Source organism: Pongo abelii, chromosome 2 (assembly GCF_028885655.2).
Source record: "Pongo abelii isolate AG06213 chromosome 2, NHGRI_mPonAbe1-v2.0_pri, whole genome shotgun sequence".
NCBI classification, from domain to species: Eukaryota; Metazoa; Chordata; class Mammalia; order Primates; family Hominidae; genus Pongo; species Pongo abelii.
In genome coordinates, this window is record NC_085928.1 from 148,499,977 (window position 1) to 148,512,261 (window position 12,285).

General features: G+C 39.8%; 1 protein-coding gene across 1 annotated transcript; it reads right to left on the reverse strand.

The window, feature by feature from the left end:
* Window positions 1-9,509: 9,509 nt before the first annotated feature.
* On the reverse strand, window positions 9,510-11,810 carry PRR23A (proline rich 23A). Its single transcript, XM_002814099.3, has one exon. The coding sequence runs from the start codon at window positions 11,808-11,810 to the stop codon at window positions 11,010-11,012; it is 801 nt and encodes a 266-aa protein (XP_002814145.1). The 3' UTR covers window positions 9,510-11,009.
* Between the last annotated feature and the right edge of the window lie 475 nt (window positions 11,811-12,285).

A 12,285-nucleotide genomic window follows, 5' to 3' on the forward strand; every position in this document is an offset into this window, starting at 1 on the left:
CACAATTATTTTACCTTTAAAATATTCTGACTAGCATCACTTCACAGTATCTACATTTATTGCATTTTAAAACAATGTATTCACAGAAGTATAACTTCTGTGAAAGTGCAGGTAGAAAGTACACAGATCATAATTGTATTATTTCATCTTATGGATCTCCTCAGACCCCCTCAGGCTCATGTGCCCCTAGATGCTTAAACTCTTTCTCTACCTTGCCGTCACTATGGCTATGGGTGACAAAAGTCATTCTGTCCTGCATTGCTCCTTGAACTGAGGCCAACCAGACTCACATGTGGGCTGTTTGGATCCTCTTGTCACTTCCAGACTCAGATGAGACACCACATTAAAGTGGAGTCTGTCTTCCCAAGAGGCTGCCTAATGGGCCAGATGATGCAGTTGAAAAGTGTGAGGAAATTAATTCTTCATGGGGTAAACTCAGACAAATGGGAGACAGGAAGGAGTTGACAGATACATTCCTTCTCCTTTCACCCCTTGATGAATGGCTGCAAGGCATACTTTTCTGTTTGCCTGTTGCTCCACTTCCTTGCCAATACTTGATGTTTCCAGTCTTTATAATTTTAGTCACTTTGGAGGTATGTAGTAATATCACCTTGTGTTATAATTTGCATTTTCCTGGTGAAAAATGACATTGAGCATTTTTTCATATAGTTATTGGCCATTTAGATAAATTTCTTTGTTAAGTCGCTGTTGTCAAGTCACTTGACCATTTTTTCTATTGGGTTTCTATCTTTTATTGTTTTGTGGTTCTTAATATATTCTTGAGACTAGCCCTTTGTCAGTGTAAGTTGCAAATATCTTCTCACACTTGTCTCTCTCTCTCTCTCCCTCTCTGTGAGAGAGTCTCCCTCTGTCCCCCAGGGTGGAGTGCAGTGGTGCAATCACAGTTCACTGCAGTCTCAACCTCCCAGGTTCAAACGATCCTTCTACCTCCTGAGTAGCTGGGACTACAGGTGTGTGCCACCATGCCCGGCTAATGTTTAAAGTTTTTTTTTTTTTTTGTAGAGATGGAGTCTTACTCAGTTGTCCCACTGGTCTCAAACTCCTGGGCTCAAGTGATCCTCCCGCCTTGGCCTCCCAAAGTGCTGGGATTACAGGTGTGAGCCACAATGCCCGGCTTCACTCTCTTATTAAGTGTCCTCTGATGAAAAGAAATCTTAGTTTTAATGCAGTCCAATTTATTAACATTTTCCTTTATTTTAGTGCTCTTTTTGGATGTGTTTTGTTTAATAAAAATTTTCCTATCCCAGAGTCATGATGATAGTTTCCTGTGTTATTTTCTAGAGGCTTTATTTTTATACCTTTCACATTTAGATCTATGATTCATCTGAAATTAATTTTTGTGTGGGCTTAAGTATAGGGTCAGGATAGATTTTTTTCATTTCTCATTTGGATAACACCGACTTAGCACAGTTTATTGAATAGACCCTCCTTTCTCCCACTGAATTGCAGTAGTGTTTTCATCATAAATCAGGTAATTGCACATACGTATGTCTGATTATGGACTTCCTATTCTATTCCATTGATCTATTTGTCAGTTCTTAGGTAAATCAAATAATTCCTTAATTTCTGAAGCATTACAATGAAACTTGAAATCTAGTAATGTAAATCTTTCAGCCTTATTCTTTTTATTTTGTCCCCTCCTTCCTCTTCAGCTTTATTCTTACTCAAAAGTACCTTGGCAATACTTTTTCTTCTTTTTAAATCAATTTTGGGATATAATTTACATAAAACAAAATGTGTATTTTAATTATACAGTTTGATAAATTTTGCCAAATGTACACACACACGGACATCCCATTCCAAGCAGGACATAGACCATTTCTGTTACCCCAAAAAGTAATTCCAATTAATCCCTCCCACCTGCTGAATATAGGCAACTACTGATTTACCTTCTGTCATGATAGATGACTTTTACCTGTCCTAGAATTTCATATAAATGGAATAATATAAATGTGTAGTCTTTTGTGCCTGGCTTCTTTCACTCAGAATAATGTTTGTGAGGTTCATCCATGCTATTGCATGTATCAGTAGTTCATTTCTTTTTATTGCACAGCAGCATCCCATTCTATAAGCGTATCACAATTTGTTTACCCATTTACCTCTTGATGGGCCTTTGGGTTGATGCCAGTTTTAGGTTATTATGGATAATGCTGCGATGAATATTTATGCTCACATACTGTGGAGGCATGTTTCACTTCTGTTGGTAAATACCTAGTCAGGAGCTGCTGGAGGTGCAACAGTATGTTATTGTGTTCTTAATTTTGCATTTCCTTGATGACTGATGATGTCTAGCATCCTTTCATGTGTTTACTGACCATTTGAATATCTTCTTTGTTCACCTTTTCTGTTTCTAATTTTTATCAGTTTGTCTTTTCATTAATAAGTTGCAAGAGTTTTAAAAATATATATTCTATATACATGTCATTTGTCAGAGGTATGTATTGCAAATATTTTCCTCCTAGTCTGTGTTTTGCCTTTTAATTTTTTAATGGTGTCTTTCGAACAGCAGAAATTTTAAATTTTGATTGTCTAATTTATCAGTTTTTTCCTTCTATTCATTTTTGATAGTCCTTGCTTTTTGTGTATTAATCTAAGAAGTTTATGCCTATTCTGAGGTCATGAAGATTTTATCTAGAAATTTTATTCTAGAAGTTTCATAGTCTTAGATTTTATGTTTAGGGCTATGATTTATTTTTAGTAGATTTTTTTTGTATGGTGTAAAGTGAGGATCATGGTTATTTTTTTTTCCCATGTAGATATCAACTGTTCTAGCACCATTTGTTGAGAAGACTATCTTTTCCCCTAAAAATTACCTTAGTACCCTTAAAAAAATCCTCTGATTGTGTATATATCTGCGTCTATTTCTTGACTCTTTTGTTCTGTTCCACTGATTTTCTATGTCTGCCTCTACACCAATAACAATGTTTGCTTACTATAGCGCTATAATAAATCTTGAAATTGGGTACTATAAGTACTCCAGCTATGTTCTTTTTCAAATTATTTTTGGATATACTAGGTACCCTGCAATTTATATAAATTTTAGAACCATCTGGGTAATGTATATTAAAACTTACTGGGATTTCGACTTGTACTGTGCTGAGTGTGTAGATAAGTCTGACATGATAGAGAACTGACATCTTAAGGATATTGTTTTTCAATCCACAGACATAATAAATCTCTCAATTTATTTAAGACTTTAAAAATTTGTCTCAGCACTGTTTTGTAGTTTTCAATGTACAGGTTTGCATATGTTGTGTTAAATTTATTTCTAAGTATTTAATATTTTTGATACTATTTGGATGTTAGTTTTCAATTTTGGTATCCAATCGTTCATTGCTAGTGTATAAAAGTACAGTTGATTTTTGAATACTGACCTTCTAACCTGAAATCTTGCTAAACTTACTTATTATATCTAGAAGTTTTTCTGTTGATTCATTAGGATTTCCTACATATTTGATCATGTCATCTGTGAGGAAGACAGTTTTCTTCCTCCCTTCCAATCTGTATGGCTTTTACATGTATTTCTTTTTCTTGCTTTATTGCCCTTGCTAGGACCTCTAGTATAATGCTGAATAAAATTGTTGGGAACTTCGTTTGCCTTGTTCCCAATCTCAGGGGGAAAACACCCAGTCTATCATTCATTATGAGTCTAACTGTAGGTTTTTCATAGATGACCTTTATCAGGCTGAGGAAGTTCCCCTGTATTCCTAGTTTCCTTAGAGTTTTAAAAATCACAAATGGATATTGAATTTTGTTAATTTTTTTTTCTGAATCTGTTGTGGAAATCATATGGTCTGTTTGTCTATTGATATAGTAAATTCTATGTATTGAGTTTTAAATGATAAACCATGCCTGCATGGCTCAGATAAATGCCAATTGGTTGTGAAAAATTATCTTTTTTCTTTTAAATTTAACAGTAATTGATCTTTCTGTTATTAATTTCAAGTTTAATTTTGTCAGAGAACATACTTTGATTAGTTTTAATTTCTTTAAAGTTATTGAGACTTGTCTTATGCCTGGAATATGGTCTATCTTCGTGAATATTGCAGGTGCATTTGAAAATATAGTGTTTTCTGCCCCTGGGTGCAGTTATCTATAAATGTCAAACAGGTCATGTTGATTGATAATGTTTTTCTACTCTTCTAAATTCTTACTGTTTTTCTACTTGTTTAATCCATAACTGAGAGAAGAATGTTGAAATCGCCAACTCCATGGATTTCCATGGAAATCTCTATGGATTTTTCTACTTCTTTCAGTTGTATCAGTTTTTGTGACTCATCTACTTCAAGCTCTGTTATTAGTTGCATACTCAATTTAGGATTATGTCTTCTTAATGAATTAAGTCACATGAAAGCTTCCTCTTTAATCTTGGTAATAGTTCTTGTTCTAAAGTCTATTTTGTCTGATGTTACTATAGCTATTTAAAAAATAAAATTTCAAATTAAACTATGAATTATGAGTGCATGAATCATAAGTGTATATCATGACAAATTATCACAAAGTGAACACACATGTCTGGTGAACACCCAGATCAATATAAAACATTGCTAGCATTTTCCTGATGATTAAAGAGGCTGAATATATGTTTGTAATTTATAGTTTCTTTTTTCCAATTTTTTGTTTTGAGACAACTATAAATTTACATGCAGCTGTAAGAAACAATACAAAGAGCTCCTGTAAGCTTTTCATCCAATTTTCATCAATAGTAAAATTTTGCATAACTATAGCACAATATACTAACTCGGGAGTTGACATTGATAACTTACCTGTTTTATTTAAATTTCACTAGTTTTTCATGCACTCGTGTGTGTGTATGTGTGTGCACACATTTAGTTCTGTGTAGTTCTTTTATGTGTAGAATCGTTTGATCACCATTGCAGTAAAGATACAGGACAGCTCCATCACAAGTACCGTTTGTGATACCCAGCTCTCTCCTCTCCATTGTGCCCAAGAGTGGAAGTAGAAAACCACTACTCTATCCTTCTCCCTACAATTTTGTCATTTCAAAAATGTTATACAAATGGAATTATATAGTATGTAACTTTTTCAGATTTTGCCTCTTACTTGGACTTTGTGAACAATCTACACTTAATATAATTGTTGATTCGATTTTAAACCTATCATATTGGTATTTATTTTTTTTCCCATCAGTTCTTTGTTCCTTTTCTCCTCTTTTTCTGTCTTTATTTGAATAGTTGTGTAATTTTTAGAATTTCATTTTTATCTTCTGTTGACTTATTAGCTATAGCTCTGCTTTAGTTTCTGGTGATTGCTTTAGACGTTGCAATATGCACCTTTAACTTATCACAGTCTTCCCTCAAATAGTATTGTACTAGCTTACACCAGCACACTTCCATTTTACCTCATGTTCTTCGAATTATTGTTGTCATACTCTACTTCTATGTATGTTATAGTCTTTAGAATATGCTTTGGCTATTTTTGCTATATAAAGTCATTTATCTTTTAAAGACATTAAAAGTGAGAAAAATATCTTTTTATGCTTATCCATAATTTACCTTTTCTGGTCTTCAATTCTTTGTGTAGATCCAGGTTTCCATATGGTATCATTTTCCTTTCAACTGAATAATTTGCATTAATATTCTTTATAGTGCACATTGACTTACGAAAAATACTCTTGCCTTTTCTTTTCTTGGAAAAGTTTATTTTGCCTTCATGTAGGATATTTTTACTGTATTTAGAATTATAGTTTGACAGTTTTTATTTCTTTCAGCACTTGAAAGATGTCATTACATTGTATTGTTACTGATAAGAAAACTGTTATATTTAAACTGTTATATTTCTTACCTCTTTCTTTCTTTCTATTTAATGTGTCTTTATTTTCCTCTGGGTACTTTTTTTTTTTTTTGTTTGTTTTTTTTTGAGATGGAGTCTCACTCTGTTGCCCAGGCTGGAGTGCAATGGCACGATCTCGGCTCACTGCAACCTCCGCCTCCCAGGTTCAAGCGATTCTCCTGACTCAGCCTCCCAAGTAGCTAGGATTACAAGCATGCACTGCCACACCCGTCTTATTTTGTATTTTTAGTAGAGACAAAGTTTCTCCATGTTGGTCAGGCTGTTGGTCAGGCTGGTCTTGAACTCCCGACCTCAGGTGATCTGCCTGCCTGGGCCTCCCAAAGTGCTAGGATTACAGGCGTGAGCCACTGCGCCCGGCCTCCTTTGGGTACTTTTATTTATTTATTTATTTATTTAATTTTTTTTGAGATGGAGTCTTGCTCTGTTGCCCAGGCTGGAGTGCAGTGGCTCGATCTTGGCTCACTGCAAGCTCCGCGTCCCGGGTTCACACCATTCTCCTGCCTCAGCCTCCTGAGTGGCTGGGACTACAGGTGTCCGCCACCACGCCCGGCTAGTGTTTTTGTATTTTTAGTAGAGACAGGGTTTCACCGTGTTAGCCAGGATGGTCTCCATCTCCTGACCTCGTGATCCGCCCGCCTCAGCATCCCAAGTGCTGGGATTACAGGCTTGAGCTACCGCGCCTGGCCGTCTCCTCTGGCTACTTTTAAAGATTTCATCTTTATCACTGGTTTTCAGTAAATTGGCTATATGCTTTGATGTGTGTGTGTGTGTGTGTCTGTCTGTGTGTGTGTCTATGCATAATTACTCACCTGAGGTATACTGAACTTCTTATATCTGGAGGTTTATAGCTTTCACTGAACTTCAAAATCACCCCTCCCTCCCATTCTTTCCCTCCTGAGATTATAATTACATGTATGTTAGATTGCTTGATATTATTGAAAAAGCTACTTATTTATTCACCTTCTGTGTGCTTTAGTTTTGATAGATTTGATTTGAAGTCTTACATTCTCTTAGTTTTTTTCTTCTGCAGTATTTAATACCATCCAATAAAGTTTTCGTTTCATATATTATATTTTTTATCTCTAGAAGTTCCATTAGGTTCTTTTTTTATATCTTTAATTCTGTCCTTATTATGCTTAGGTTGTCTTTAAAATCCTGGGACATACTGAGCATCTTTATAATAGCTGTTAGTGTTCTTGCCTGCTAGTTTTATCATTTCTGTTAATCTACACCACTTTCTATCAACTATTTTTTGTTTTATTTTTGACAAATAATAATTGTATATATTTATGGGGGTACAACATGATGTTTTAATATATGTTTACACTGTAGAAGGATTAAATCAAGCTAATTAACAAATTCATCACCTCACATATTTATTTTTTTTGTGGTGAAAACATTAAAAACCTACTCTTTCAGCAATTTTGAAAAATACATTACATTTTTATTTATTATAGTCACCTTTCTGTGCAATTGATCACTAAAGCTTATTGCTCTTGTCTAACTGAAACTTTGTACCCTTTGATCAACATCTTTCTTTTTGCCATCCACCCTCCTCCTCCAGCCTCTGGTAATCATTGTTCTACTCTACTTTTATGAGTTCAACTGTTCTAGATTCTGCACATAAGTGGAATCTTATGGTATTTGTCCTTCTGGGCCTGGCTTATTTCACTTATCACAATGTCCTTCAGGTTCTTAATGTTGTCACAAATGACAGAATCTCCTTCTTATTTAAGGCTGAATAGTATTCCATCGTGTATATATACCACATTTTCTTTATCCATTTATATGATGATAAACACATAGGTTGGCTCCATATCTTAGCTACTCATAATAATGCTGCAGTGAACATGGGAGTGCAGATACAAAACTGTTTATCCACAAGCAGAGGAATGACATTGGATCCTTATTTCACACCACGTAAAAAAATTAACTTGGCTGGGCAGGGTGTCTCATGCCTGCAATCCCAGCACTTTGGGAGGCTGAGGTGAGTGGATCGCTTGAGCTCAGGAGTTCAAGACCAGCTTGGGTAACAGAGTGAAACCTTGTCTCTACAAAAAATATGAAAATTAGCTGGGCATGGTGGCTTGCATCTGTAATCTCAGCTACTTGGGAGGCTGAGGTGGCAGGATTGCTTGACCCCAGGAGGCAGAGGTTGCAGTGAGCTGAGATTGCATCACTGCACCCCAGCCTGGGTGACAGAGTGAGACTACATCTCAAAAAAAAAAAAAAAAAAAAAGATTGGGCAGTAAATTTGGCATAGAAAATATGATTAGATTTTTTAATAAAAGAAAAAAATTAACTCAAAATAGGTTAAAGACTTAAATATAAGACCCCAGATTGTAAAACGGCTAGAAGAAAACAGAGGGGGAAAGCTCCATGACATTGGTGTAGGCAAAGATTTCTTGGATATGACCCCCAAAGCACAGGCAAGAAAAGCAAAAATAAACAAACGGGATTGAATCAAACTAAAAAGCTTCTGCACAGCAAAGGAAACAAGAGAATGAGGAGACAACCCACAGATTAGGAGAAAATATGTGCAAACCACACATCTGATAAAGGGCTAATATAAAAAAATATAAAGAAATTTATCAACTATTTTTACTCCTGTTTATGGGTCACATTTTGCTGCACATTCATATATTTAATAATTTTAATTTGATGCTAGTCATTGTGAAGGTTGTATTTTTGAGTGTCTTGATTTTATTGCCTTCTTTTAAAGTGTTTTCTTACTCAATTTTGAAAGTGTTATTCTGGACATACAAGTCCTTTATTAGATATTTGCCTTGTGAATATATGTTTTTTCCATCTGTGGCTTATCTTTTCATTTTAACATTGTCTTTGGAGAACAAAAGTTCTTCATTTGGATGAGGCCCGTCATCACATTATTTCTTTAAGGATTGTGCTTTCGGTGTCATATTTAAGAAATCCGAGGCTAGGTGCAGTGGCTCATGCCTGTAATCCCAGCATTTTGGGAGGCAGGAGGATCGCTTGAGCCTAGGAGTTCAAGACAAGCCTGGGCAACCGAGCAAGACTCCCTCTCCACAAAAAATTAAAAAATTATCTGGGTATCATTGTTTGTGCCTGTAGTCCCTGCCACTTGGGAGGCTGAGGTGAGAGGACTGCTTGAGCCTAGGAGTTCAAAGCTGTAGTGAGCTATGATTGTGCCATTACACTCCAACCTGGGTGATGGAGAGAGACCTTGTATCTAAAAAAACCCCCCAAAACAAAAAAGAAATAAAAATAAATCTGAGGCCAGGTGTGGCAGCTCACTCCTGTAATTCCAGCACTTTTGGAGGCTGTGTCAGGAGGACTGCTTGAGGCCAGGAGTTTGAGACCAGCCTGGGCAACATAGTGAGACTCCATCTCTAAAAAAAAAAAATTTAAAAATTTTAGGTGGGTGTGGGAGTGCGCACCTGTAGTCCCAGTTACTTGGGAGGCTGAGGCAAAGGATCTCTTGAGCCCAGGAGTTCAAGTCCACTCAATCATGCCACTGCACTCCATCCAGGTTGATAGAATGAGACCCTGTCTCCAATAAATAAACAAATAAAGAAATAAAGAACAAATAAAATATCACAATCATATGATGGATACTGGAATCTTTAGAAGAAATTAACTACACATATTTATGTCATCTCGAAAATAAAGTTGAGAAAAAAATAAACTGGAGAATATGAGGTAGTTATGTAAATTTAATTGTCCAGAAAACAACATAAACATTGCTTATTTATATCTATACATATATATATGTATATGTAGCTTTCATATATTGACTAGAATGATATCCACCAACTTTGTGTCATGATGTGAATCCCCTGGGAAAGGGAGAGAAGAGTGGGGATCAAAGGATATGACAACATTATCTGTAATATTTTCTTTCCTTTATAGTTAAAAAGACATCAAGGAAATAGTACTAAGAATGACTGCCAATTCAGGGTGACGGACTCAAGAGCATGAAAAAAACTCTCAAAAATAAATTAGACCAAATGTCCATGCAGTGAAGGTGAGTGAGTACCCCTGAGAGGAAATCAAGGTGAAGCCCACACTGCCCTGAAATTCAGGAATACCCATTGGTTAAAGTACATAGAATATGTCATTGTACAAGCTGCTGCTGGAATTAAAGTGTCACAACTTCCTACTTTCCCTCATTAAATATTGCTTTCACTAATTTTTAAATTGTTTTTTCGTTTTCTTTTTTTTTTTTTGAGATGGAGTCTCACTCTGTTGCTCAGGCTGGAGTGCAATGGCACGATCTCGGCTCACTGCAACCTCTGCCTCCCAGGTTCAAGCGATCTTCCTGCCTCATCCCTGCTAGTAGCTGGGATTACAGGCACACACCACCATGCCCGGCTAATTTTCATATTTTTAGTAGAGACGGGGTTTCGCCATGTTGGCCAGGCTAGTCTCGAACTCCTGACTGCAGGTGATCCACTCGCCTCGGCCTCCCAAAGTGCTGGGATTACAGGCGTGAGCCATCGCGCCCAGCCCTTAAATTCTTATTTGCAGAAACACTTCCAAAATGTCCAGTGCATTCATTACATTTGAATGTTGTTTGTTTACTATCTAATCTAATATGCATTTATCTTGATTGTCCAGGTCCAGGAAAAGGAGTTAAGGAGAGCAAGCGGAAAATAAAATCAGTGATCAGAAGCACCTCAGAGGATGTTGGGAGAAATCGTATAAGTAAATTCGTAACTGCAAAAAGAAGGAAAGACAATGATCTGGATTGGAGAGAAGGGATAGGTGTATGGAGGTGATAAAAAAAAGGGGGGAATTTTAAAGAAAACTGAAGGGAGCTTTAAGCAAGAGTAGGGGTGAAACTGAGGATACAGTTGGCTGAAGGTGACAAAGGCAGAAGTAACAGCTCCTGCAGCAAAGGCAAGGGATCTGAAAATCCATGACTGGTTATATGTGGTCTACTCTTCTTGGTAAAGGTGCTTGCCAGAATCTGCTTTTCTTTTTTCATGTCCTTGCCTGCCACTTACCAAGGAATTCTGCCAAAAAACCAACCAGCCAGCCAGCCAACCAACCAACCTACCCAAACAACAGTAATCCAACTGCCCACTGTCGACAAATGAAGATGCTGCATTTCCGGGAGGTGGCAAGTCCTCACAGTGAGTCTTGGAGGATCCACAAGAACCCGCTGCCAGTGGCAAGGGATTGTGGGAAGCAGTTCATTCCTGGAACAGTCGTCTGCGGGCCTTGCACGGAGGGCGTTTCGGGAGCGGCGGGTGCGCGTGGGGACCTGGACTCCCCACGCGCGGAGAGGGAGGTAGAGGTTGGAGAGGTGAGCTGGGGACAGGCTCCAGAAGGTGGAACTCCGGGTCGAAGATGGGGCGTGGAGAGTGTCTCTCTGAACTGGGGTTGGGGGCCAGAGCACAGGGTTCTGGGATGGGGCCCTCCCGGTAGGGGCTGAACATACTTCTAGCGGAGGAGTAGAGCCCAGCGGCTGAGCTGGCTGCGGAGTCCCTCCGGAGCTCCGGGAACTCGAGGTCCGCGTCCTCCTCGTAGGCCTCTTCCTGGGCGGCGATCTCTGGGACAGATGCGCAGAAGACTTCCTGCTCGACGACGACGTCCTCCCTGAGAGCGCCCAGGAAAACGTCCACTTCCAGGCCGGCAGACGAGTCGCCTTGCGCTCCTGAGCGTTCGTCGACGGAGCTCAGGAGGACCTCGGGGATCAGGATGAGGGTGTGTCCATCGAGAGACACTCGCAGGATCGACGTTGGCGGGAGCTCCAGCACAAGGTCGACGTCGTCCAGGGGCACACGCAGGGCACAGCCCGCGGCCAGGACCACTACGGCGGTGAGCGCGCCCACGGCCGGGGTCCCCGCCGGGTCTTCCAGGCTGGGCGCCACGCGGGGTTCGGGGCCCGCGGGCTCCTCCAATCGGAGGCGCTTGGCAGGGCCGGGTCCTCCTGGCTGCTGTCCGCACCAGGGCGCAGGGAAGGCGCTGGGGCTGCGGGGCCGGCTGCCCATAGCCTCGACGGCGCTGCGGACGGCGCTCTTGGGCCTAGCAGAGGACGTGGGGAGCGCAGGCGGCGAAGTCCTCTTTGAGGTAACAGGTGTCGGTGCTAGGCGAGGCGGGTTGGGGCGGAATGGGGCGAAGGACCGCGCGACGCGGGGCGAGTCCTGGGAGCTCCAGGGGCGCCTGCCGGAGACCGCAGTCGGTGCTGCTGAGAGAGCCTCGCGTGATGGAATCTTGGGCCTTCCTGGCGCAGACCCGGATGCACGTCCGATGACTAATAACGTGGGACGTCAGGTGACCTGGGCGCACCAGGATGTGTCAATATAGGCCCCGCCTCCCGACAGTGCTCTGCGGTGGGCGTGGCCTAGAGATGATTGGATCAATTAGAGCAAGAGCGAGGTGAGGAGGTGGGGAGGTGGGGAGGTGGGGGGTTGCGGGGTTGGGGGGTTGCGGGGTTGGGGGGTTGGGGGGTTGGGGGATGGGGGG